General features: G+C 40.4%; 1 protein-coding gene across 1 annotated transcript; it reads left to right on the forward strand.

Moving 5' to 3' along the window:
* The first annotated feature begins 143 nt into the window (after nucleotides 1-143).
* Nucleotides 144-27,911, forward strand: HAVCR1 (hepatitis A virus cellular receptor 1). The gene is made up of 9 exons (XM_058677663.1): nucleotides 144-571; nucleotides 2,357-2,695; nucleotides 8,670-8,753; nucleotides 13,021-13,128; nucleotides 16,189-16,244; nucleotides 21,089-21,197; nucleotides 23,410-23,446; nucleotides 26,144-26,264; nucleotides 27,645-27,911. Exons 1-8 carry the CDS (start codon nucleotides 526-528, stop codon nucleotides 26,256-26,258), a joined length of 894 nt encoding a protein of 297 aa, XP_058533646.1. The 5' UTR covers nucleotides 144-525; the 3' UTR covers nucleotides 26,259-26,264; nucleotides 27,645-27,911.
* Nucleotides 27,912-27,948: the final 37 nt, after the last annotated feature.

Here is a 27,948-nt window from a genome sequence, read left to right on the forward strand (position 1 = left end):
AGTTCAGCTGGCTAATGGCAAACTTGGCCACATGACTGATTGGTTGAGGTTGGGTACTAATACACGCCTTAGTCCCTGAGCAGAAAAAACCCACCACCAGAGGGCCAGTCTACTCTCACCCCAGAGGACAAGAGCAGACACATTTTGGGAGGGCTGATCTTTGCTCTGTGTTCTGCTGGTGAGCTATACTCTACTTCTGTCTTTAGTTTCCTTTCTATCAACTCCCTTATTTATCTCCTGTCTCAGGAAGAGGAGTCGTCTTGGAGGCTAGGTGTAGGGGAGCTAAACAGCTCCCATTTCCCAAGGCAGTTTTCTCTGTGTTTTGCAAGGTGCAAAACTCTCAACTACCAGGAGCTAATGGAGCCCTGAAGCCAGTGTGAGTAGTCCTCTCTCCTCTGCAGCACAGCAGGCTCACGTGGTTCACCCAGGCAGGGTGAAAGGAGAAGTTGCCGTCTAAGAATTGAATGTGTTTAGATACCACTCAGCCAGTCTGCCTGCTCCTTCTCCTTTCAGGCTGACACCATCATGTGCCCCCGAGTAATCTCTTTAAGCCTCATACTACTTTTCGCAGGTAAGTCAGTGGGCTGGGAGTTTGGAAGCCCAGAGGATGGGACAGCAGAAGGGTGGAAATGGGGGCGAGGAGGGAAATGGATGGATATCCATTTGGGGGCTCTTTGGATGGGCTATGCATTAGTCAGTTAGTGGGAAATCAGGATGAAATCTTAATTTAAGTAATTCCTAAGCTGCTATGAATTACAAAATCTAAAACCAACTGAACAAGATAAGATATAGAACACTGTGTCACATACTACTGCTACTTGCATTTGAACCAAGAAAAAAAAAGCAGTAGGTGGATGTGTGCACATAGGCAAATGTATGTAAGTAGGTAACTGATTTCCATGGGGGGGGTGGAAGATGGGGAGAATAGGTGGAAAAAGGGGTGAAAGGGGAGTTAGCCTTTCCTTAGATTCTTCTGTGCATTCTACAAAAAAAGGTTAGACATTTTATGAAAAATTAATATTTTAAAATTTTGTTTTTAAAGATTCATTTATTTGAAAAGCAAACCAGTGAGAAAAGAGAATGGAGGAGACAGAGATTCTCCATTTGCTGTTTCACTCCCTTAATATCTCTGGCAGTCAGACCTGGGTATAACTGAAGCCAGAAGCCAGGAACTCCATCTGGGTCTCTTATACTGGGGTCAGGGACCCAGATGCTTGGGCTATCATCTGTTACCTTCCTAGGCCAATTAAAATATTCTATTAAATAGGGGGAAATGTTGCAATAGACATATCCTAAAACTGATTTCTGGAGGATAGGACTATGGGAAGAATATTTTTGTTGCATACTTCTATGACATAACTATAATTTAAGTATGTGTGTAATCTAAAAAATATTGGAAAGAATTGAATTATAAGAATTGCAATGAGAAATATACTGTTATTTTATGCAACAATGGACATCCTCTCCACCTCCTCTGCCCAACCCCCTTAGCACCGTGACAGCTTCTAAGTTTACAGCCCAGTAGTTCATAGTGGCTCATGAGTCTTACCTTTCCTTTAAGGGTCATTTTGAATGCATTTCATAACCCCAGAGATAGTTTTGTTCTGTTTTCAAGTGACATCATTTAGTCCTTGCTTAGGTATTCTTAAAGTCAATGATTTTTACAGAGAATCTTTGGAATTTTTCTTTGGGGGTGAGGGACTGATATAAAGTCTATACTAGCTTTAGTTTCCCCCATTTTTTGAAAATTTCTTTCTTTTTTTTTCTTTGAAAATTGATTTCTTACTAATTTACCAGAATTCTGGTTTCAAGATGCTAAATCAGAGTTTTTTAGGTGATTCCATTTGCAATAGGAATTTTAAAAATTAGATTATTGTTTAAATGGATACAGTGATTGAATCCAGTGTAGAAGCCTGGGTTACTGGAGAAGAAGGCAGACTTCTCACTGCATCACCTTTTGTGTTGTCTTGATTTGAAAAGCCACATGCATCTATTTTCTCCTTTAGAATCAATAATAGTAGATACCTGGCAAGCCCAGGGCAAAAAACAAATTCATGTTATTATTTGAGTGAAATTTGCTTGAAATGCTTTGGAAAGCAATTTGGCTATATTCATTAAGACTGAAAAAAAGTCCTGCCCTTGATTCTTGTAATTATCTTTTTAGGTACCTATGCTGTAGATATCTTAAAAACAGACAAATCTTATGTAGAAAAATTTTGTGATGTTATTTCTAATGGTAAAAATAAGAAGCAACCTGAGTATCCTATAGTATAATAAATTGTTTTCTGCACAAGTGTATCCAAACTTTAGAAAAATTGTGGGACTTTATTCTCTGTTCCACTTGTCTTTATTGCAGGTGCTGTTGTTTCTTATAAGAAAGTGAGTGGAGTTGTAGGTTGGCCAGTCACACTACCCTGCTCCTATTCAGTGGCAAATGGAGTCACCTCCATGTGCTGGGGCAAAGGGGTGTGTCCTGCGTCTCAGTGCTCAGAGCAGATCATCTGGACAGATGGTAATCGCATCACTTTTCAGAAACACACACGTTATGATCTGAAGGGGAATATTTTACAAGGAGATGTGTCATTGACCATAGAGGATGCTGTTGAGACTGACAGTGGCTTGTATTGTTGCCGTGTTGAGCACAGGGGATGGTTCAATGATCAGAAGATCACCCTGTCACTGGAGATTAAACCAGGTAAGCTTATCTTCATTCTTTGGATATTTCATGTGGGCTAACTGAATTTTCTGTTAGGTAGTAATTTTCTCTTTGCCTCTAATAAGGTAAAAGGAAGTTCCTATAATCTCATTTTTTTCAGTAAACTCTTGATCTTGGGAAATAGAGTAACTTTTATTTGTGTGGATGCAGTTGTAAAACCAACCTTGATCCAAGGCCAAGGCCTAAGATGAGCAAATAACCTCCTGAAGCAGGACTTCAGCACCAGCTATTTTCCATGAAATAAGATGCACTGTTCCAGAGGGAGTATTTTATTAAGCTACATTTATTCAACTTAAATAATGTCCCCTACTATTTTCTTGAAATTGTATCTTATGAGAATGTGAAAATGTGCGTTTTAAAAAACATTTTAGGGCCATAATTGAGTTCAAATATGAAAAACAGGCAGTAGAAATTATTGCTGTTAAATAAATCATTAATAGTTGTTGGGTCAACCTTGTTGAGCATGTGTTTTGTGTATTTGAATGATTTGACTACCTCTCCCTGTCCTATGCAGAAAATTTTAAAGCGTATCTCATATTGTATCACAAAAATTGCTCCTTTAAAAATGCAAAAGACTTCTCATGAAAAGGTTTGCATTCTAAGAACTGTTCACCAGTGGCTTTTAAAAAGTTTAAGAGATTAAAAAAAAATCTCAGGATATGATGTTTCCCATTTGGATGTGGACATCCTAATTTTCCTCACTACTTTATGACAGGAGTAGGTTCTTGAGGATTTCCTGGTCTCTGGTACTTTTTCCTACTGAGTCTCTTTCCAATAAGATCTTCCCTGGATGATAAAACCCCAAACCTTTGACCTTAACAACCTGTGTCTCATTTTTCCTTCTCTCTCTCTTAATTATGAAGAACACTGTTTTGCAATCTATCAGCTTTTGTACTTGGTGTATTTCCTTTTAAAGATAAGGTCACTTCTGATAGAGAGAATAGCTGACAACAGGGAAACTGTGTCTGGGAGGGAGTTTAGGGAAACCCAGAGACTGGTGGTGTCATGTGCTGTGGACAGACAGGGGTAGTGGCTTGTGGAGGCTTATACACAAATGTTTCTTACAGTTATGAAGTGATATTGCAATCCTGCTGATTTTTTAGAAAAATATTTATTTTTATTGGAAAGTCAGATTTACAGAGAGAAGGAGAGATAGAAAGATCTTCTGTCCACTGGTTCACTCTCCAAATAACCACAATGACTGGAGTTGAGCCGATCCAAAGCCAGGAGCCAGGAGCCTCTTCTGGGGCTCCCACGTGGGTGCAGAGCCCCAAAGCTTTCGGCCGTTCTCCATTGCTTTCTCAGGCCACAAGCAGGGAGCTGGATGGGAAGTGGAGCAGCTGGGATACAAACCGGTACCTGTATGGGATCCCAGCAGTTGGATTTAGCCACTATGCTATCGTGCCAGGGACAATTCAGTTGATTTAAAAAAAAAAAATAGCATAGAAAGAAACTAATAGGAGACTCCCATAGTGCTTAGAAATTCTTGAGTAGATGAATATTTCCAAAGCCCACTGTTTGACTTATTTGGGCAATAAGTCTAGTTAAACTCTGAGTCCATTACTGAGCCCAGCTGTCTCTCTGCCTTGTTCCATGATCACCACCAATTCTGCTTAAGTTTTCTTATGCTTTTCATTTGAGCCTACTCTTAAACTCTCTTAAGGGTTCCCCTGAACTCCTGCTACTCTTATAGTTTTACAGCTTTCAAGGGGAAGTGCTCTTTTGGTAGAAAGGTTCATGTGCTGATTAAATTTCTTTTTCTTTATTGTTCACATTATGATCCTTTGGCCAGAATTTTTGCATGCCAACTTTTTCCTACTGATTAGATTTAAAACTGTTGAAGGATTGGATTGGATTGTGCCCAAACCTCTGGCTACACATAAGAAATTTAATGAATAAACTATAGCCCTAAGACCAGATAAGCTTATCTAACAAGCCCACCAGAAGTTTCTGTAAATAACATTTTATTGAAACACAGCTATTCTCGTTCATTTATATGTGGTCCTTGGCTACTTTCAGACAGAACTGAGTGGTTGCCTCTGAAGTCAAGCCTCAGGCATTTGCTGCTTGGGTCTTTAAAATTTACTCACCTGTACTTTAACTAATGCCTTGTAACTCATAGATGATCACAAGAATTATTTTTTTCTCTTTAAGGCAAACACTAGTTATATCCCAAATTAAATTTTTTATCTCTTAGAAAGAAGTTTTCAAACCAATTTCCGGGAATTTTAAAAAATTTTTATTTATTTATTTATTTAAATAATCTTAGTTGATTAGGGTACAAAGGGTCAAAGGCTACAGGAAAATAGGTTCTGCCATTGTTTCCACACTAATATTTTTTTCCTTGTATCTGGGATCAAGGGAGAAACAAAGGGAAAAGCCCCACCCAGCCTCCCACCCATCGCCAGTCCCCAATGTGAGGCAAGCTCCGAGGGTCCTGCTCAAGCAGTTTTGATAGTTCAACAGGTCTGAATTGCTGCCAGTCTCGTCATTCCAATTGTGATGAAACTTATTCAGAATCCACTGGCTGAGATAGTCTCTTCATGGTTGGGGTTCTGAGATCAGCAGTTCAGTTGGAGGGGTCTCCAAAGAAACTTCATCTGAAATTATCCCAAACCTGATTCTTGTGTGAGTTTGCCAGTACAGGGTCTGGCACAGTCTGTCGCCCCAATCAGCTTATACACATGCTGGTTGTTGCCACTGCTGGGTCAGTTCTGTTTCCAGCCCTGTCTTCCACTTGAACCAATGGGTGTAGTAGTCCAGCTCAATGCTACCCACTTCATACTCGGTCCTCACGCAGACCAGTGGGAGCTGCAGCTTAGTTGGGGCAACTCCCCATATCCCCCACCAGGCCTGCTCCCTACCCTGGTTCCCATGCTTGCTAGTATGTACCACAGGCTTGTTCAGTCTGTCCCACTTCCCATTTAGCCCTCATACTTGTCAATGGGCATTGAACCCTAGTTCAACCCAACCTGCCTTACTATCCAGCCCACACACATACTGGCAGGTGCCTTTCTGTCTAGCCACCCCAGCCCCTGTCCTGCTCTCCAGTGGGAATGGTTACCCATGAGGGAGGTGCCCACTATCTCCCTACTAGGCCTCTCCAACTTCCAGATTATGCACTCTCCAGGTTGTTCTGGGATTTAACTTAACAGAATTAGCCCCCAGTGCCAGCCTGAATCTGCAGCAAAGTCCAACCAACCCTCACCCACTCTAGTTTTTGCTTGCACCAGTTGGAACAGTCAGCCCAATCTGGCCCTTCCCCAATCTAGCTCACATGAGGCCCACAGATGTTGTAGCCCTGCCTGGTCTGGTCTGCCCCCATCCCAACTCACGCTCTTCAATGGGAGGGGGTGTCCAGCAGGGGAGCCCACATTCCCCTGCTGGCTTTGCCTCCTCCCCCCTGGTTCTCACGTGTGCTGTTTGGGTGCTGCAACCACATCTGGTACAGCTCACCTCACCTTGGCATTCCTTAATGTGCACTGGCATGTGTTGCGACCGAAACTGGCCTGACCCACACTCTATGCTGGCGCTTGGATTCGCCTGTGGTTGATGTGAACGGGTTCAACCTGGTCTGCCCCCCACCTATGCCATATGTATGATGGTGGGTATCTTCCTGTGGCCTGGTCTAGGTTGCTCCATATCATGGTTCTTGTGCTCACCTGTAGGGGCTGTGTTCCAACAGAGGAGTTTCCCAAGCTCCTCCTTCAGAACCTCTCCCTATGCCAGGTCTTGCGCGTACTGGTGGTTCCATGGGCCAGCCTTTATTGCTGGCCTTCAATTCATTCCAGTTCTTGGTGTTAGCTGTTTCACCCCAGCCAAGGCTTGTCCATACCCAGACACTGCTCACACATGGCTCAGTAAGGGCAGAGACCCAGCCTAGTGCATTCTACATCGACCCAGGTTCTCCAGAGCGCCAGATGGTGCTAGTGTCTAGCCCTGGTTGGTGCGCCCAGCCCCAGTCCACATTTGTGCCTAGGGAGATTGCAGCTATATCCATACCGGAATGCAGCCCCCACTCCAGCCTCTGCACCCTACTGTGGGAATCCCAACCCAGCAAGGGTATACTCTCACAGCTCTCCCACAGTCTATTCCCAACCCTAGATTGCGCGCATGTCAGTGGGTGCTGTGACCCAGTTCGCTTAGCCCCTCACCTGTCTCAGCCTTTCCCTTCGATACTGTGCCATAGTATTCCTGCCTCATTAAGATTAGTTGGGGAAAGAGCCTAGGTCGGAATGACATGTGCTCCATCCTGATTTTTTTCTTTTTTTGTGAGTTGAAGTTTGCTTGGCCCTGTACAGTCTGCCCCCTTCCAGTTGCAGCTCGGCCCACCCAATATTCTACTTTAGGATGCAGCTTTGGGTGGTGCTGCCTTGACCTGCCCAGATTGCCATCGATTTCTTTACCTGTAAGTGATGGCAGGTGCCATGGTCACTCCTAGCTTAGTCCTTCACCACCCCAGCTCGCGAGCTAAACTGCAAGACTTGTTTTTCCACAGGGTTGGGCCCATACTTCCCCCACAGACTTTATCCCCAGACCAAGTTCTCTCGTGTGCTGGTTAGTGTCTTGACCCTGTCAAATGAGAAGAGTCCACTATTCCACCACCCAGTCAAGTAATGGTACCTAGTCCTGCCAGACAGGCTCCCATCCATAGCTTTGGTGTGGACTGGTGTGTGGCAGTCAGTGATGCTTGATGCTAACAGCCCATCTTTGGATTCCTAATTTAGCTAGTGAATCAGTCTGGCCCAAATAGATCTATGGACACTCCCCTCCAAACCATCAGGTCTCAGTCCCCACGCTTGCCCAAAAGTCTCATGACTCTGTTACTGTGAATCTCCCAGAATTCATCTCTCACCTACACTAAAACTGGCCTTATTCATGGGTGTCCCTAAGCAGCAATTTCATATCCTAAAAACCCCAGAGCTAGCCGCTGGGTGGCCAGCAGGCAGAGCCTGGCACCATTTGGTGTACTCTCCACCCAAAGCCAAGGACTCGTTCACTGTCTTTTGGCAGTGGCTTTGGCCCGAGTCACCAGCCCTGGATCTGACCCGGCAGGGGCACCCCCCACAGCCGCCACACTGTAGGGAGTTGCAAGCCACCCCCAACCCAAGGCCCGGCCCCCTCAATTTCAGGGAATTTGAGGTTTCGCTTTGTCATTAGTGGAGTTGAGATTTTAGGAAACTTCTTGTAAGAAGGAAACTTGCCTGCTGAGAGAAAAATACATGTTTACTCTTAATTCATTCCTTCATTGACTCTGCTTTTGTGCCTGGTACTCTGGGTTTAATTTTAGTCTCAGTGGTCTCATTCTCACTAGCTCTCAGATCTTCAATAAGTTTCTTGGATTCCTGTAGCACTTCTGAGTCTAGAAGAGAGTATTACTTCTTAAAAATTTGTAAAGTGTCTCTTAGTGGGGACAAACTCCAGGAGATCTTGTCCACCTTCCACCGCTCCTATAAATCTGTTGTGATAGCCCTCCTTGGGATCTAGTGTGGGTTAGTGTGTGGGAGCTAACCCTCTACTAAGATGCTGATTCTTCGGGTATGTACCATCAGGATTGACTGAATTTTATTCTTTATTTGGTCAACTAGTAACTGAAAGTTACTAGTTAAATCTTAGTCATTTACCATGGAGAATATAAAGAACAGCTAACCCTTTGCTTATTTCACAGATGTTTGTGAAGATGCACAAATATATGTATGATTGGGCTTTTAAAAAGTACTTCAATACAAACAGAAGGTTTGTGTTCTCACCTCCTGAATGTGGAACTGTCAGTGCATCTGCTTCCCTTTTTGTGAACAGGTGTCCAAAGCCCTCCCTTGTTGAGCTGTCCAATGACAAAGAACAAGAGTATTAAGGGGAGTTAATTCTGCCTAGGGAGACTCATAGTATGTTGGAGCACAGCTTTGTTTGCGACTTCATTAATCCTCACTTTCATGTTGATTTCTAACTCCAGCCAGGAATGCAAGCATTCCAACATCACCTAGTTTCTCTACCTCTGCTCCTCCGACACCGACACCCACGCAGAATCACAAACCAGGTAAAGCCGGTGTGTTTCTGAGCTGAGAGTCATAGGCTATTCAGGGAATTGTGTCAAGGCCATTAGTACTTTCTCTGATAAGGATTCTTATCTGGGTTCCAAATATGGCCTGCACAGGGATTGTGGTCCTCCCCACTTCCCAAATCGAATATGCCTTATATGTGCATTAGTATTCTCTGAATGAGGGGGCACACCATGTTTTTATCAGAGCCTTAAAGAGATTTATTATTAGCTAAAATAGCTGGGCTACTGAGGTAGAACATCCACCAGAGTGCTGGTTCTGGTCCAGCTGGACACAACTTTATAATGAAAGAATAGGAACTATCAGAGAGTAAGGCTCCAATCAGTACTATTCTGTCCTCACCAGGCGCTCCAAAGAGAATTCATTTAGTCCGTTCTAAAGCTGGGCCAAGCGCTTAAGGATAAGATTTCAGTGATAACTTTTACTATCTCCTATGTAGCAGGAAGCATGCTGTGATGCTTTAAAACATATCATTTAATTTTTAGAATGACAATATCAATTGAATTCAATCTTATTGAATAGATGTGGAAATACAGAATCTTGTATTCATTGTTGAAAGTCATATGATGAAAAGCAATTGAGTCAAGTCTCTGTTGATTTGAATTTGAGGCTGGTGGCTTTAAATATTGGCTCATGCCTCCTATCATGAACACTGGGCTTTATGCCTGGCTAAATTTGCCCTGATTTGACATCCTCACTGAGAAAGACCTTATTCAATGACCCTGTCTCTTCAAGGAAGTCAGTGACTTATGCAGTCTTGCTTCAAGGGTTCTTTAATGTATTTATGTAGTGAGGAAACTGAGAAAGATGCTCTTTATACTAATGGAAAAGTAAACATCAGAATTTGAAGAACTGTTCGGCTTGTGAGTGCACATGTTTTATTTTTTTTTCAGTTCAGGATAAAAGATTCATACCTCAAATTCCCCAAAGATGAGAATTTAGATTTAATACAAATGAAAAGTAACTTGACTTACAGGTAGAAAATAGTTTATCACTATGAGGACGAGTTTAGATTCAAGTATTCTATTTTCAGGGTTAAAAATATGACTTCTAGTGAGTCTTCTTAAAGTGCACTCCCCAAAAACCATTTGACCTTTGAGATGGCTCTGGATTTACAGGAGTAACAGAAATGTCATCTCCTTTTTGACAGAAAAAGCTGATGGAACATATTGATTTCCTTTGACTCCAATTGAACCATGTGTGTATCTAACCAGGAGGGATCTGAGGGATTGGGTATGAGCTCTGTTTGGAAGAGAGAGTTTTAGGATGTAACTGGAACTTTTTATTTTAAAAGATTTACTTGAAAGGCAGAATTACTCAGAGAGGAGGAGACACAGGGAGATCTATCTGCTAGTTTTCTCCCAAAATGACAGCAATAGCCAGAGTGAGGCCTGGCTAAAGCCAGGAACCAGGAGCTTCTTTCCCAGTCATTCCTGTGGGAACAGAGGCCCAAGCACTTGGGCCATCCACTACTGCACATTAGCAGGGGTTTCGATAGGAATGAAGTAGCCAGGATTTGAACTCGTGTCCCTATGGGATGCCTGTGTGGCAGGCAGTGGCTCTATGTGCTATACCAGAATGCTGGCACCATGGCTGAAGTTTTGGCATCCTGTAAGTTTAAAAAAAAAATAGCTTTGTTTCACACAGTTGAACACACTGGACAATTTGTTAAATTTATTTAATATTGATGTAACTTTTTTTAAAAGAACATCTATTTATTTGCTTGAAAGGCAAAGTTCAGAAATGGAGAGAAATGGAGAGAAAGAGGGAGAGAAAGAGATCTTCCATTTGCTGGCTGATTCCCTGGAGTTTGGCTAGTCTCAAACCAGGAACCAGTAGTTTATTCCAGGTTTCCTGTGTGGGTGCAGGGATCCAAGCCCCTGGCCATTTTCTGATGTTTCAACAAGCACATCAGCTGGGAGCTGGATGACAAGTGGAGTAGTGCGAGATTGAACCAGCATGTCCATATGAGATGCTGATGGCTCACCCTGAGACCAACTGCTATGCTGCAGTGCCTGAGCTAATGTAACTTTTTGTATTTACTTTGTCCCTGCTAAGGTGGATGGATTAATGGACCTGATTTGGAGAAACTACCTGTGACTGATTTCATTTACTGTTGAAATTTTGAAGGAAAGTGTTGGTTTACGTGTCTATGTGACCTCCTAGGAGGGATGTTAATCAAGCCTTATTCTTTATTTTTTTTAAAAGATTTATTAATTTTTATTGGAAAGGCAGATGTACAGAGAGGAGGAGAGACAGAGAGAAAGATCTTCTGTCTGATGATTCACTCCCCAAGTGGCTGCAACGGCCACTGCTGCGCCGATCCAGAGCCAGGAGCCAGGAACTTCTTTCCAGGTCTGCCACATGAGTGCAGGGTCCCAAGGCTTTGGGCTGTCCTCGACTGCTTTCCCAGGCCACAAGCAGGGAACTGGATGGGAAGTGGAGCTGCCAGGATTAGAACCGGCGCCCGTATGGGATCCCAGCGTGTTCAAGGCAAGGGCCTTAACCATTATGCTATTGTGCCAGGCCCTCAAGCCTTATTCTTAACCTGATAGTTTGCTAAAGAGAGTTGAGTTTGAGTTGAACTTGCAGTACAGGGGGTGATGAGCAGTCTAGCTTATCTAACACAGGGACATTTATTGTTACAAACAAACTTCTCTGTGTTCCTTCTGGCTGCCTGAAATGTTCATGGGATAATTGGATGTCAGATTGTTAGAGAAAGAGAGGGAAGAAAGGTGTCAGAGTCCAAACTTGAAAGGTTATTTTGCACACGACTAAACTGAATGAAGACTCAGACCATCTGACTCTGTCATGGCAGTCTGGGATTTAGGTCTGAAAGAAAGCTACTTCCTCTTACAGATCTGAGCATTAGATGTAACCAGTTCAGAATGTGACAGTATTGACACTAGTGAGGAAGGGGAAAAAGCAAGGCCTATGAGATGCAGTTAGGAAAGACTGGGGATTCTTGTGCAGACACGATAATTTGCTCCAACATTCTGCGGTGCTTTCAAAGAAGGCAACAGCGTAAAGACCTTATAAAGAGGTTAATGATCAACTCTGATGGTAAGGTGAACTATCTGACCAAAGACAAAGGAAATGGGCTAGTGCTATGGCATAGAAAATTAAGCCTCCACCTGCAGTCCCAGCATCCTAAATGGGTGCCCATTTGAGACTCAGCTGTCCCACTTTTGATCCAGCTTTTTGCTAATGGGTGTGAAATGAGTAGAGGATGACTCAAGCCCGTAGGCCCCTGCACCCACGTGAGAGAGCTGAGAGAAGCTCCTAGCACTGGACTGACCCAGCTCTGACCATTGATGCCACTGGGGAATGAACCAGCAGATGGAAGATCTCTTTCTGTGACTCTTTTTCTCTATATAGCCATTTAAAATAAAAATTTAAAAAATTTTTAATAAACATAGAAGAGAGATTGCAGGGATTGAATTTAGGAGTTCGTTGGAGTTTCTGGGAAGGACTATAGAAGTTCTTCTATAGTGAACAGTTCCTAATGGAAAATTTTGGTAAGAAATAAATGAGTCAGACAATATGGAAAATCCTTCTTTTAAAAAATGAAGGATTAGAATGCAAGTACAAAAAGGAACTCAGCTTCCACAAAGAATTTTGCTTTGAGGCTTACAAATCATTACCAGCCCAAGACATTAGACTCTGTTGTCATCTTGAAGAGACCTTAAGGAAGTCGATATTGTATCTATTCTAATGTTGATCAATAATCTGTGCCTTACTGAAGAAAATTGTGTATGTGATCTGGACTTGACTAATGGCAAGAAATCCAGATGGGGCTCTGGGGAAAGGGAGAAGGAAGGTTAGTATAAGGTCTCAGGCCCTGTTGCTTTAAAGTGAAATGTCATTTGTTTAAATATACTAAATGACTGCGTGTCTGTCCCACATGAGATACTGTTACAGGCCTTATGTATTTGGAGGTAGCCAAGAAGCTTGGGAAATGTGAAATAGTTCCATATAGTTAGAGTCAGCTTTTTAGAATAATATATAGATCACACTTACTCGTGATAATGAATTCATTTGATCACAATGTAATGTCTAATGTTCATCTTTAAATTAACTTCTAACGGGTTAGAAGTGAATAGGTCGGAGCCTTACCTCTAGAAGGTGGCTGAGTGAGTTCACTGTGAGAAGTTAATGGTAATTCCTTATCTAATTTTGATTTTTGTTTTGGGTATGCATTTACTCTGTAAATGGGACACAGTTCTTCCGTTCTTTCTATTCTAGTAGCTACTTCATCTTCTCCAACTCAACCAACAGAAACCCAGCACACAACACTACAGAAAACAAGAACCCAACCCACCAGCTCACCTTCCTTGTATTCTTGCCCAACAGGTAACTGCATTTGCTTTCCTAAATACTTGAGAGCATTCAACTCTTGATAAACATTGACACTGTTGAGAACATACATTTTGAAACAAATAGATCTGACCTGAGTGTAGTTGTTGTCAGCTGTATGATTTATACAAACATCTAGCCTTTCTGAGTCTGCTTTGCTACTTTTTAACTGAATATCATACCAGTGATGTTATAGAGTGTTTATAGGGAAAAAAATGAGGCGGAGGAGTTTAAACTGAGGGACGACAGATACATTAATAATGATTAATATTACTCAAGATATATAGAATTAAATACCTGTGTGGCACAGGTTGTGTGCATGACTTAATGTCTACATGTATATTACCGTTTCTTTGTAAATCAAATTATCCTGCCTTGACTTCAGACTTATCATTGGACTTAATCTTTTGGTCCAAAGCCTTCAAATAATTAAAACCAGCACTCTGGTATAGATCAAACTGATCCCATGCTTCCTTCAAGCTCTAGATCCTAAATGAAGTCAGGTGTTTGCCAGTCTGCTTTGTCAAACTTGCATCCACTTGAGCGTTCAAATTGTCTACATCCTGCCTGTTTGTTTCTACCCTCCCTGCAATAGCATATGGTGAAATCTAGTCCCAGTGCAATCATATTAGCATTTTGGGCTTCTGAAGTTTGTGAGGGCACATCTCTCACAAACAGGATTAGTGCCTTCCCAGGGGCTTGTTTTTCCCTCCCCCAACTCCTGACATCACTTAGAAGGTGGGTCCTCACTGGACACTTGATCTGCCTATGTCTTGACCTTGAATTTCTAGCCTTCAGAACAAACTTTCTGTTCTTTAGAACTGACTCAGTTTTAGATATTTTGTTATGGCAATTCAGATTAACTGTGGCTGGTGGGTTAAGGGTAGCAAAAGCATAAAGAGGCATACCCCACAAAGATCCTGCAGTGACCCCCAAACCATCTCCAGAATCTGGCAAGGCGGGTTCTTTACAATTTACACTCTTTGGAAATGTGCAATTGATCCTTCTTTCCTTAAGTTGTAGAAAGGAGAACCTTGTCAACTTTCCCGGATTAACTCTGTTACCCATAGTGCTAAGTTTTGTGAGCGTCACATGCTAAATCTTTTTGTGAGGCAGAGTTGGCTTATGTATTCTTGTGTCTGTGTTCATCCAGGCAAGGTCAAGTCTTGCAGGACTCCTCCTGTGTATGACTCATTCTGCTCAGACCATGTCAGTTTGCAGCTGTTTCTACAATCCTTGGCCTACCTTTTGCTAATCATTCCTGGAAACTGGTTAATTTAAAATGAACCTACAGTGAGAGCCACACAGAGATCCATTCAGTTGGGATTAGATAATGGTTGACATTTGGTTTTGAAAATGAAATCCTTAATGTGAGCTGTTTCTGGGCACAAAAACAAAATGGAAAATAGATAAAAACACAAGGTAACAGCAGTAGGAGCAGCTGCAACCATGTCTTTCTGACTATGAGGAGGAAGACAGTAGGAGGAAGAAATCCTTCCTAAAATATCATGTCATTAAAACCTGGTCAAGGTAGAGCTTTCCAGAGTAGAGCAGACACTGGAGCAGCTGCGTCCCCAGGACTCATGTAAATTCTGCCATTTTGGCAAACGGAGTCTCTTGGGCCAAGTGTTCACTGTGTCCGTGTCACCCCTCTGTTGGCTAGAGCTTCATGGAGGCAAAACATGTGAAGTCTGGAAGGCATTCTGGCTGTCATGTGACCTACCACCAATCTCTGATCTATGTATGGGCCATAGCACTTACCCGTCATCCCTTAGTTCTTTCAAAGCAGTTCATACTGATTTTTCATTGTCAGACTAGAAGCATGTAGCTCCCAATTCAGCCACAAGTTACTAGCTACGTGCCATGGACATGTTGAACATCCCTGGCAGGATGATTAAAATAAACGGTACTTGAAAAGTGCAGTTGTACAGGATCTCTTTCACCTCCTCATTGCTCCTTTCCTCATGCAAAGATAATAATAATTCCTTATATGGCATTAAGGATTTTGTCTTATTTAATTACAGTTTTATATATAACTTGTGCAAGAGAGAAGGGAGTGAAGAAAGGGGACGAGAGAGACAGAGTCAAAGAGAAAGCGAGAGAGAGAGAGAGAAGGAGAAAGAAAGAAAAGAGAGAGAAATCTTCCAACCACTAGTTTATTCCTCAAATGGCCACAATGGCTAGTGCTACACCAGGCCAAATTCAGGCGCTGGGGTACTCAGCCAGGTCTCTTGTGTGGATGCAGGGGCCCAAGTCCCTAGGCCTCCTTTCCCTGCTTTCCCATGCACACTAACAGGGAGCTTAATTGGAATTGGAACAACCAGGAATCGAGCTGGCACCCTTATTGGATGCTGGCATTGCAGGTGGTGGTATAACCTGCCCCACAATGCTAGAGCTACATTCTGTATTTCAAAATAGGTGTTTTAAAAAATCTCCATCAAAAAAAAATTTTTTTCTAAAAATGGTATGAGATTTATTGGTCTTATGGATGATATCTTTTCTGAAGCATTTTTAGACTAGGCTAGGCATATTGGTATATCATGCCAACTTATGCATCACTTAATTTGGATATCATGGTGCATTTTGCTTACATTTAGAAAAAAAAAAAGCCAATGTAATGTCCATTCGAAATTGGGTGATTTTGTTCTTTGGATGTGCATGTGGTCTCTGGGGTCTCTTCTGTGACTTTTTAATTGGCATGAAGACATTGATTGCCATTAAGTGGCCCTTTTGACCTGGTTCTGTGAGTGGACCTCTATGATTCCTCCAGAAATGTAGGTAAAACCTTTTGTGTGCTTTTGGTTTTTTTTCCCCATAAAGAGAAAAAGGAGTTTATTTTCAAAGAGCCCATGACAAAAAGGTTAAGAAATACAGCTTTACAATGTGAATTAATGAAATGTTAGCACATTGGTATGACTTTTGAAATGCCTGTAGCAATTGATCATATTATAATTCAACTTTTCATTCATCACCAGAAGGCAATGTGAATATATTTAGTGTCTGGAGTGAAAATTCAATATTTTTAAATTCTAATTAATTTTCCTTCTTGTTGAGCAGATGGGAATGGCACCATGACACAGACTTCAGATGGCCTTTGGCATAACAATGAGACTGTAAGCATATTCCTGCCCATTTTGTTAGCCAGATTCATTTGTATGTCTTCCTGGAAGCAAGTTTCATTTTAAAACTATTTCTCTAAGACTATTCCACAGATTGATGTCTTTTCTACTTTTAAAAAAGGAAATGAATCTGCTTCTTACAAAGAATAATTTTACAAGTTCATGTAGGTGAATCTGTTTATTACTAATGCCCAACAAATGCGATTTAAAATTTTTTTCTTCTTTTAAAATTTGCTCCTTTGTGCTATTTTACTGAATCTCTCTCCTCTCCTCTCCTCTCCTGTCTTCTCTCTCCCTTTCTTTCTCCCCCTCTGTCTCTCTGTCACAAACACACGCATACACACTACATAGACCATCCCCTGGTGAAAACTTACAAAAACAGAATGAGATAGTAAAGAGTAAAAGTTAACATGATATTTCAAAAAGGGTTTCAATTATCATTAGAGAAACAACATGATTTGAAAAAAAAAAAAAGGAACATTTGTCCCACCCACCTTCCTCCATACCTGACTCTCCCACATGAGACTCACAGAAACATGCATCCCTCTCAATTATGTAAACAGTATTACAAAAAAATTTAAAATTAGGGGAAAAAATAAAATTGATCTGAATCAGTGTGGGGTAGAATATAGGTCATCTCAAACAAAAATGGATAGAGGTGAAAGTATGCTTGCCTCAAAATACATTCTCTAGATCCTTTTCCCAGACAATAGCCAGTCTACACAGAAACATTGTTTTAAAAAATAATTATTTGAAAGACTGAGTTCAAGACAGAAGGGAGAAAGAAGCATTTCCCATCGTGGCTTCACTCATCAAATGGCTGCCGTGGCCAAGGCTGGGTCAGGCTGACACCACAGCTGGAGCTCCACCTGGGTCTCCCCTCACCTTCTGTTACTTTACCAGGCACGTAAGTGGGGAAGCTGCTTTACAAGTTGAACAATTGGGACCCACACTGGTACTCATATGGGATACTAGGTGTACAAGTAGCAGCTTCACTTGCTTTGCTACAACACTAGCTCATCATTTTAGAAACTTTGAGGCCACGGTTGATTTTTTTTTCCCATATGTAAACCTTCCCATAGGATGAGTTATTCATGTATTAAATTCTTAACTTTGGTTCTCTGAGCTGTGCATAGATTTTTCTCACAGTATTCTTTTTTTTAACATTTTATTATTATTATTATTATCATTTTATGATATAGTTCCATAGGCTCCTGGCATTTCCCTTATCCCCTCTCCAATTCCCTTCACCCCACCTAGTTCCTCTATATCATTATTAAAATAAAGTTCTTCATACACAGTCATATGTCCATCATTGCGGACATGGACAATGGCAGAGAGTCCAGCATCCTATTGTCAAGATATAGTGAACAGTTTCATTGCAAGTCCATCTTTGCCTGGAAGCAAAATTCATACTACATTGTATCCTCACATCTGGATGTTAGTCTCCATTTCAAGCTACTGTACATCCCCTTAAATGAAAAGTCATAATATAACAGTATTCTTGAGAAAAATCAGAGTGGCTGTGATCTTATAATGTTTATCAAATTCTCATTTTTGCAAGTAATTTAGAGAAATTTATCAAAGGGACCCTTTCTTTTGGTTCCTGAGGGGAAATACTTTTCTTTGTAATATGGGCAAATAGCTGTTACACACAATGTCAAAAGGAGTTATTAGGATAATCCTTTTGATGCCAGTTGTGAGTAATGACAACATGGCCATTGTAAGAGATATTTAAAAGGCTTGGGCATGATGGGACTGTTTAGGAAGGGCTAAAAGGTCTTTTGCTGGACCTTAATGATAACAAGAACACCACCATATAGGCGTGATAACAATAAATTTAACAATTTATATGGCATGGGCACTGATTGTACTGTTGCATATGAACTGACTTTGTCCATACTGACTAAATATTACAAGCACCACTATGTAAATGCCTTTGTATTGCTATATGACTAGATTTTTGCTGGCTTTTAAAAAACACTCCAAATGGTAAAGTTTTCCTTGGCCTCAATAACCTGTAGAACAGGAAAGTTAAAAACTAAATAGAAGCAGTTTTAGAAGCAAGTTCAGAGTAGGTGGTGGTGAAAATGTAGACTTTTTTGTGCCTTGTCTCTGAAGATGTCAGGATGTCTCCCAGATGTTTTAAAAATAAACAGTGCGTATTTTCATCCAGTATTAACTTCCTGGATTCTATGTTTGGAAGGGACTGAAATAAATACATAAAGCTTTATGAGAAAGGCTGTTCATTGCTGCTAGTTACAATCATGTAAATGTTACAACAGACTTCACATTTAATAGTGAGAGATTAATAATTTAGTTAACGAAGCATGCCCACTTATTGCCATTAGAATCTTATTCTTATGTAAAATCTTTTGGTTGATCTCGTTGAGGGTAAGCAGATAGGGATTTATCATAAGAGGCGGGGGGGAAATAAGGGTCATGAAGGGGGAGGAGGGTGATTAAGAATTACCAAACTCTGATTTGTTAGGAGAAGAGTTCTGGTGTTTTATTTCATTGCAGGGTGATTATAGACAACGGTGAGCTGAATTTTTTTAAAAGATTTATTTGATTCATGATGCAGTCATGTGGGACAGAGAGTGGAGAGTCTCTTTTGACTAGTTTATTTCCCAAATTGATGCAATAGCAAGGGCTGGGCCAAGTTGAAGCCAGGAGCCCAGAATGCCATCTTTGTCTCCTACCAGAATACAGTGTCCCAAACAATTGGCCATCTTCTGCTTCTTTCCCAGGCACATTAGCAGAGGCCTGGATTGGAGATGGAGCAACTGGTACTCAAACCTCTACCTATGAAGAATGTTGGCATTGCAGGTGGTAGCTTAAACCACTGTACCACAACACAGGCCTTGTGAATATTTTTGTTAAAAAGATTTAAAAAAAGAAAGTGAAAGATTTGGAATTTTTTTTTAAATTTTGCACATTACAAATGCTTGAGGGGATAGATATGTTTATTTAAAATTACACAATGCATTCATGTATAGAAACATTACACAGCACCCATAAGTATATATAATGTTTATGTCACAGTTAAAATGAATAATTCATCAATCTTTTTTTAAAAAATAACATTTGAGAGGGAAAGTAACCAAGAAGGAAAGAGAAAGAATTTCGCCACTGTTGCTCTCCTCAGATGGTCATAATGGCTATGTCCGAGTCAGGCTAACCACTATATCCTTGGTATATATATATATGTATATATATATATTATCTTTGATATCCTATAATATATTGTTTCAACTTCATAGAGTTTTTTGAAAAAAAAAAAAAATTTCTCCTCTCTTTATTTCTTCTTTTCTTTCTCTCCTCTCCTCTCTCTCTATTTTATTTTCTTTCTGATTAGCCAGAAACTGAATCAGAAGTGAACCCAGGACTTGAACCAGCACTCATATTGGATAGACATTGCAGGAAGTGGCTTAACGCACTGCGCCACAATGCAGGCCCCAATCCTGGCCCTTAAAAAAAGTGTCACGGCAGGAAACCTGCTGTGATAGGGAGGACTGGTTTATCATGTATTGTTAGGTGAGAATAGCAACTTCTGTAATAGTGTGTATACTATATTATACAGAGAATTTAGGAACTGTGTCCATCAGAAAAATCACAAAGAATAAAATTCTAGAAGACTGTATAAAGCAAGATTATCGTAGAACTTGTATCTGGATATTAAGATTGTGGTTAATTTTAGTTTTGCTTTTGTATGTTCAACTGCATGTTCTAAATGAATATACAGTATTAATGTATTATAGTTTTAAAAAATAAAAGCAAACCTTCTCATCAAAAATGCATTCTCTATTCTTCTACTCATTCCTCACCCCCTCTCCACAATGCTAAGGTAATAACACAGCTTTCCCTCCTAGACACAGGCTATGCCCCCTCCAAGTAATGAATGGCTCAAATATTGTTACCTTCCTCTGTATTCCTAATAGCATGTATCAGGAAGTGCCTGAGAATACCTTATGTAAGAACTTTCCTGATTCTGTTGTTCATAGACACGTAGAGAATCAGAAAGGCTTAGTAACTTGCCACCATTCACCACGTGACTAAGTAGAGGAACTGGATTCATACTGTATGGTTCAGTTCTTAGCTAGAAGACCCTTGATCCTCGGCTCTCCATTTCCTTCCTGTTAAAACAGCTGCTCCGGGGGATGTTTTGGGGATCAGAGTCGAGCTCTGGAAAGGTTGTAATGGGAATTCTGGCATGTTTTGGGCTTGTTCCAGGAGATGGCCATTCCCTATGATTTGCAGCAGGAGATTTAAACACAATTCTGTGGTTTTATCTACTTCCATGGCCTTAAATTGTTAATCGGGGCCATGTATGGGAGCAGCTGCTTTCAGTTTACTTATGTAGACATACAGCGCATCTTGCATTACAGTTTAAAAAATAAGTAAGGGCTATAATCGATTTCAAGGGTTGAACACATTTGGTAACTTTAGATCAAGTCAACATATATGATCAAAAATTGTTTTCTTTTTTATTATGAGAAGACAAATTTATTGAAATAGCTGGTTGGTTTTAAGTTTATACACGTTACATATAGATCCATTTTCAGCATTCAGTTTTTAGTTTTTGACAAATATATCCACCTATGTAAATACCATCACAAGGAGATACAAAACATTTTCATCATCTTAAAACATGTTTTGAATTTAAAATTGTCTAAGAATTTCACCATAGCTTATAGCCTCATATCTTTAGATTTTATGCTTGTGTCTCTGAAATAACCAAGAACCAAGGAAGGTAAATGTGGCTAGGTGAATCTAGGAAGTGTTTTCTGCTCACATTTCTAACCAAGTGCTTTTTCATTCTGCTGATGCTTCTTCAGCAAGTGTTTCCAGCACAGAGGCCATGGAGCACTGCAAGGGAGCTCTCCATCGGAATCTGCGTTTCTGTCTTGGTGTTGGTCATTGTTTTTGTTATCGTCATCATCAAAAGTAAGTCACTTCCCGATTATTTCTGAGAGTCTGGAGCGAGGACTCCACAGCCAGAGTACCTGGATTCAAGGAGCTCCACAGGCCTCCTGAGTGCATGTTTCCATGGCTTCCCCGTAACCCACAGACCTCCTCCATAAGACGCACATGGCACTGTAGCACCAGCTCCCACAAGGGGAATGTGAGGATTAAATGCTTTAGAGCTTCACAGCAATGAGGATGGGATCTGGCACCCAGTGGCTGCATAGCAATCTGAAACTCTGTTGTAATCAGAAAAGACCTTTCTGTAATAATCTCTCTAAATCTCATGAAACTTGCAATACAGAAGAGTTTTTGCTTAATCTTATTCTTTGTTTTTTCAATTATAGGATTCCGAAGGTTAAAAACTAAATTTAAATTCTCCATAATGAAGTTATCTCCCCATATTGGTGGGGCTTGGTATCCTAGGATACTCCTGGCCCTTTCTCCCACAGATACCAAAATCCAAGGATGCCAAAATCCCTTATATAATATGGAATTGTATTTGTAAGCAACCTGTGCACATTCTTCCATGTATTTTAAATCATCTACAGATGATTTATGATATAAAGTACAATGTAAAATCTGTACAAGTAGCTGTTTATACTGTATAATAGCAAGAAAAAATCAGTATATGTAGAGCACACACACTTTTTTGTTTCTTAATTTTTTTTCCATTTAAGATTGGTTGAGTCCTTGGGATGTTGAACCCATGGATACTGAGGCACAACTATACTAAGCAACAAGCAGGAGGGGTTAAATGGCAACACACCATTGTAACATGTAGGGTTTGTTCTCTGATTCTCAGGATCCAACATTTGACTCTTAGGAAATTCTAGAACACCCGTTTAGCAGAAGAGGCAAACGGTGGGAGGGGAAACATTGCAGGACTGGGTGTGGAAGAAAAGGCTCAACGGCAGACATGTAAGGCTGCATGCCCCTCTTCTGCCAGCTGTGCACATGTGTTTCTCTTGGTGTAACCTGTCTGGGAAAGAGGCACAGTCCTCTGTTGTACTTTGGATTCGAGATCACTACTGATTTATTGCATGTGTCTAGGTAGAGGAGAGTTAAGAAACTAAGAATTATACAGTATTAGAATAATTATTAAAAATCAGAAAAAAATTAGAAGGTAGATGGGTGGGCATTTGGCTTAGCGTTTTTTTTTAATATTTGAAGTTTTATTAGACAGATATACAGAGTGGAGGAGATTCAGAGAAGAAGATTTTACGTTTGTTGACTTACTCCCTAAGCGGCTGCAGCGGCCTTAACTGAGCCGATCCAAAGCCAGGAGTCCAGAATTTCTTCTGGGTCTCCCACATGAGTGCTTTGGGCCATCCTAGACTGCTTTCCCAGGCCACAAGCTGGGAGCTGGATGGAAAGCTGGGCCACCAGGATTAGAACCAGCACCCATATGGGATCCTGGTGCCTGCGAGTGGAGGACTTTAGCTGCCAGGCTAACGTGGGGGACCCTTGGTTTAGCATTTAAGATAGCTATTTAAGACACCTGCATCCCACAACAGAGAACCTATTGTTTGCTGGCTCTGGCTCGTGAATGCAGATTCCTACTAATGTGACTCCCAGGAGCAATAGGTGATGAGTCTTTAGCTGAGTGCCTGCCACCCACTTGGGGGACCAGGACTGTTTACCCAGCTCCCATTACGGATACTGGTGAGTGAATGAGTAAAGAGAGAGTTCTCTCTCTGCCTCTCAAATAAAAGTAAAAAAAGAAAAAGACTTGTATGAAAACCTTAAACACATTCTCACCCTTAACTAAAATAACTCTTTAATTCCCTCTTATGGAGAAGGATGACTGGGAATAGAAGCAATCCTTAGAATGAGTTAACATCCTAGTTATCCTAGGACAGCCCTGGTGAATGCCTGCTCTCTGGCAACCCATCAGAAAAATCCTGGATGTTTTCACTTTTTTTTTTTTTAATGAAAATTAGCTTAGCTTTAATATTAAAGGAAGTCATGTTGTATGGGTAACTGCACCAAAGCATTAATGAAAATGAGAAGGTGGAGAGCAAGGGCTTATTCTGGGGTCCACTCTCACAGGGGCAGCCAGGAGGGAGTTAGCTGAAGTCACTGGGAAGGGGCCAGGTGATCAGAGGAATGACACGCTTGGATGGAAGAATATGACACGAACTCTTGCTGATGTATGTAACATTCTCCTTAACTCTGCTCCTCTCTCATACAGAGTATTTCTACATTAAGGAAAAGATGCAGACCGTGAGGTAAGTTTGTAAGCAATGTGCCGATGGTTTTTTACATTCCTGCTCCACTGAATTAAAAAAGATGAAGTTTTTATGCCCTGGATCCTGAAAAATCTAGCATAATAAGCACTTTTATTATTACCCATTGACATTTTTAGCTTTCTGTATTTTTTTTTAGATTTGTGATAAAACTGATATAGAAAGAGCACCTAATCCTAACTCACTAGCGCAAGAGAACTAAATTACAAATTTTGCTTGATGGAACAAAATGTTCAGGGAGTTGCTTTGGCTTGTTCTTTCACTTCTGTGTTCCTTTTTACTGATCACTTATTGAGAACTTGTTATATTCCAAAATGAAGAATGAAACTGACAGAAAACACCTAAGCAAATAGACAAGTTCCTTTTAGGTTCTTCCAGATAAACACCAGATCATCATGCAGGATAATGGGTGGTTTGAGTTCCAAGCAAGCACACGGTTTGGAAGAAGATAATGTCTGACTAAAAGGGCAGTAAATACAAAGGCATTGAGATAGGGCAAGTGCTTCTAACTATCCACGGCTTCCACCATTCCCTACTGCTCCATTCCCAGCTTGTTCCACTTATTTGCAATAGTTGTCTGGCTTTGTAGGCACTTGGACGTACTTTATTTGTGAAGACATTTCAGTGTACCCTGATGCCCAATTAAAACTTAAAGCCATTCTATTCTATGCTATGTTGTTATCTTGCAATGGTAGGGGATGCCTACTTATTTTCAAAGCCAGCCAACCTGTTGCTTGTGGTTCAGTTGAGCATGAAGGCAAAAGTTTTTGAATCAAGATTCACCCATTTTTAGGTCCCCATTCATTTTTGCTGGTTCTTGGGATTGGATATTTATACACAGATCCCATTGTATTTGAGCTAAGTTGTATTTGAGCCTCCAGTTGTGTCCAGTAGATGATAAGCTCTGACTGTGAATTGGCTGTTTGTATTGTAACCATAGCCTTCACAGCAGTAAAAGAAAGTTTGAGGTAGGTACTACTATTTTCATTTTATAGACTAGAAAACATTCAGAAATGCGAAGTGACATTTGAGGTCATAAAACATGTCTCATAAAGGACTCAGTCTTAGGAATCCAAGCTTATAAACAGTTGAGACTAACAGCTTCCAAGAAAGGAAAGGAAATGTTCCTTATAGGGAGAGAGGAATGAAACAGTGTCTTCTTTGTTATTTAATTCCTGTCCTTATGGTAACTTGATATCTTTTATTTTAAAGATTTGATTTTTATGACCCAATTACAAAGTAAAATGTTGTGGAAAATATAAAACCTAGACAAAAAAACCTATGCTGCTTGACATATAGGCATTCTCTCATTTCATTTTCTCATGACATATCCGTTCTGTCACATTGAGTCATTTGAATTTACTGACACCTAAACTGAGTGTTTTCACACATGTGTGATGGGTTTGCTGAAGAATTACAGAGTAGAGTCATGACTTACGTCCCTTTAGATATGTTCAGTGTTCTTCCCTTTGGGCCTCGGGTTTCACATTTTCCAAGCAGGCTTGAGTTACAAAATGCATCACTATAGATAAATGACAAAGCATCCGTTGCTACACAGCGTCCAACACAAGTGAATGCGAAATCTGTTTTCTGCCCTGACACCTCTTGGTTTCTCTGAAATCCAAAGGTCAGTTCCTGTGACCTCCTGAAGGAGCAGGAGATAATACAGCAAGCTCTCGAAGCCACACAGTAAACATCCCATAAGCTGATGTGAAAGGCATTCACACAGAACACCAAAGACTCATTCCAAAAGCTAATCCCTAGTTCTCCATGTGGCAGATATAGGTTCATGAGTTCTAAAGGTAATCAGGCATGGGTATTTGGTACAGTGTTAAGATGCTACTTAAGGTGTCTGCATCTGGTATTAGAGTGCCTGTTTGAGTCCTGACTTTTCTGATGCCACTGTATACTTCAAGCAGCAGTGATGGCCCCAATACTGGGTTCTTTCCATTCTCCTGGGGGAATTAGATTGAGTTTCTGGTTCCTGGCTTTGGCTTGACTCTGGCTGTTTACAATATGTGGGCAGTGAACCAGTCAATGGAAGTCCCCTCCCCCAGCTTCTTGTCATTCAGATAAAGCAAAAGTAAATACAGAAAATATTTCAAAAGGTAACCTCATCCTAGTTTTTGAAATTTAACCACAAGAGACCCGAAGATTTTTGACATCAGTGCCTACCTCATACTTTTGAAACAACACTATTTAACTACATTCTTATTTTCCAGTCTATATTAAACACATGATGTATAGTGCTGAGTGGATTCAATAACTCTCTAAAGAGTCACGGTCTACAGCTGAAGAGCTCCAGTAGATAAATTCTTAGCCATGTTTGAAAATATGCATATTGATTTAGTAACTCAGTTTGGTGTTGGATATCTTTTGGAGTTTCCATTTTTATATTCTCTTATATGAGTCTCCTAAATAGGAAGCCAATCTGAGTTTTTTAAAAAAATACTTCTTGGATTGTTTATGTATCATGAAACAGATTTTCCATCAACTTAATACTCAGGGCTTCTGTTTTCACAACTCTAGGAAGTGCTGCTCATTTCATAGTGTATATGCATGGAACTTCTAGCATCTCAGATACCCACTTTTGCTTGACCGGAAATGTAAGCATTGTTCATTTGTTGAAATTGGTCTGCCTTTTCCTTGCTCACAATGCTTTTCCACAACTCTCTGCAGTATGGTTTCACTGAACGGTTCTCAGACTGGAACTTTGCAAACTGTGCTTGAAACGCAAGTCCGAGCAGAAGACAATATCTACATTATCGAAGATGATCTTTATGTCATGGAATAAAACCTGGTGAGGCTCTTAAAGGTTGCATGCAAGGCTGCAGAAGACAGTGACCAGATATCTGGCTCCCTGTCGAATGACCTTCTAGGATCGTGTGTCTGTGTCAGTCTCATTCAGCATTCCAACATGTCAGTGATGGTAGACTGGGGGACTCCAGCTAAAAACTATAAATGATCAGTGTCATTACTAACTTAGTTCTGTTTTTTTATTCTTTTACTAAAACTAACTCAATCTTTGTAAAAAAGTACAGAGTTCTCTCTTGAACACCCCAGAGTTACTTGTTCTCTCTAGACTCCATAAATTACATATTCATCAAAGAAATCAGGAACTGGAAACATGGGAAATGATTATCTTGTTCCCTGAGGTGGAAGTTAAAAATCAGACAATCCAGTTTGAGACTTCTTTTTTAAGAAAGTACTGAATACTTCTTGTTTTCTTGTTGTAATGTTAAATGTTACATTTCTTAAGTTTTTCAAAGACTCCAGATCACAAAAGTGCACACGCCTTTATTTTCCTGTAGGGTCATAATTTAGTTTCACCGTTACTGTTTTGTCAATTTTCTTACAGCTTTGGGTACAGTGAGTGCTTGATCTCTGGATCGGGGAAGTTATTTTAGCTCTTCAGATGACATTATAATAGTGCGTACAGATGAAGTCAATGTCAAGGAAAGGAAATAATTGGCCCAGAGTTTACACATTATGGTATTTCTATTATACTTGTATCATCTAGCATATCTGTACAATTGTACAAGAAACTTGTATAGATAATCATCAGAATCTCAAATGATTTTTAGGATGAGGCAGAGCAGAAATGAGAGGGTGGAAAAGGAGGAAATCGAGAAAGGATTTTGCCTAAAGAAAGTTACATTGTGATTATAATAGTTTTTGAGTCAATATTCTAAATTTCACAACTGTCTCCAAACTACTTGTATATTTCACTTTGTTTCAAAAGGTTAAAGACTGTTTTTGAAATATAATCCATCTGTCTAATGCTATTTTTTACAGTTTAATTAAATTTGTGGTTTCCTCAAGAGAGTTAAAGCATTATTGTAAGGATATTTTCAGTCACTTTTTAATGGCACACAAGCATAGATCAGCAAGGGCCAGTAAAGTCAGAAGAAAAATATTTCTATACAGTTAACCACAGTGGTTATTAATTTCTATTTCCGTTTGAAGTTATTTACACTTGGGGTTCAGAGCACCTCACACCATCGTGGTTTAGGAGAGCAGGATACTTGCTTTCAAAGGTCACAATTTCAACACTGTTCTGTCAAGTTCGTGGAAATTAATAGGTTGTATGAATTAAGGGGTTTAGGTCAATCTAATTTGACCTAAACTTTTATTTTGTTCAAACTACAAGTTTCTTTTATTTTCCATTCCTAATTTTTAGGGAAGGTGCCCAAACTTGGAGGTTTGAAATTAAAGCCCATATTTGCAGCTTCTCTGGAAAGACACGATGAGATTGAATTGCATTTGGACACTATTTTTTTCTTTTTTTTTTTTTTTAACCTAACAGCGGTAGGGCTTTGAGCTTGTGGTGTCTACTCTGTTTCTAGTGCCCTTCTTGGAGGTTCATGATGCACACCGGAGGCTCTGGGAATCTGAATAACTTTGTTTAGTTCAGTATTTCTCAAAGGTGTTGGAACACAGGAGTACCGTGACTGGTAGCATCCTGTGAAACAGTAGTGTGGGCT

The sequence above is a fragment of the Ochotona princeps genome, chromosome 19, assembly GCF_030435755.1.
Source record: "Ochotona princeps isolate mOchPri1 chromosome 19, mOchPri1.hap1, whole genome shotgun sequence".
Lineage (NCBI taxonomy): Eukaryota > Metazoa > Chordata > Mammalia > Lagomorpha > Ochotonidae > Ochotona > Ochotona princeps.

What these genes read in the sequence shown, in the direction of transcription:
- HAVCR1 (XM_058677663.1), top strand. Translation starts at nt 526, where the DNA reads ATGTGCCCCCGAGTAATCTCTTTAAGCCTCATACTACTTTTCGCAG. An exon ending in GTCACTGGAGATTAAACCAG is followed by an intron (nt 2,696 to 8,669) that starts GTAAGCTTATCT and finishes TTCTAACTCCAG; the next exon opens with CCAGGAATGCAAGCATTCCA. An exon ending in TGTTATCGTCATCATCAAAA is followed by an intron (nt 21,198 to 23,409) that starts GTAAGTCACTTC and finishes TCTCTCATACAG; the next exon opens with AGTATTTCTACATTAAGGAA.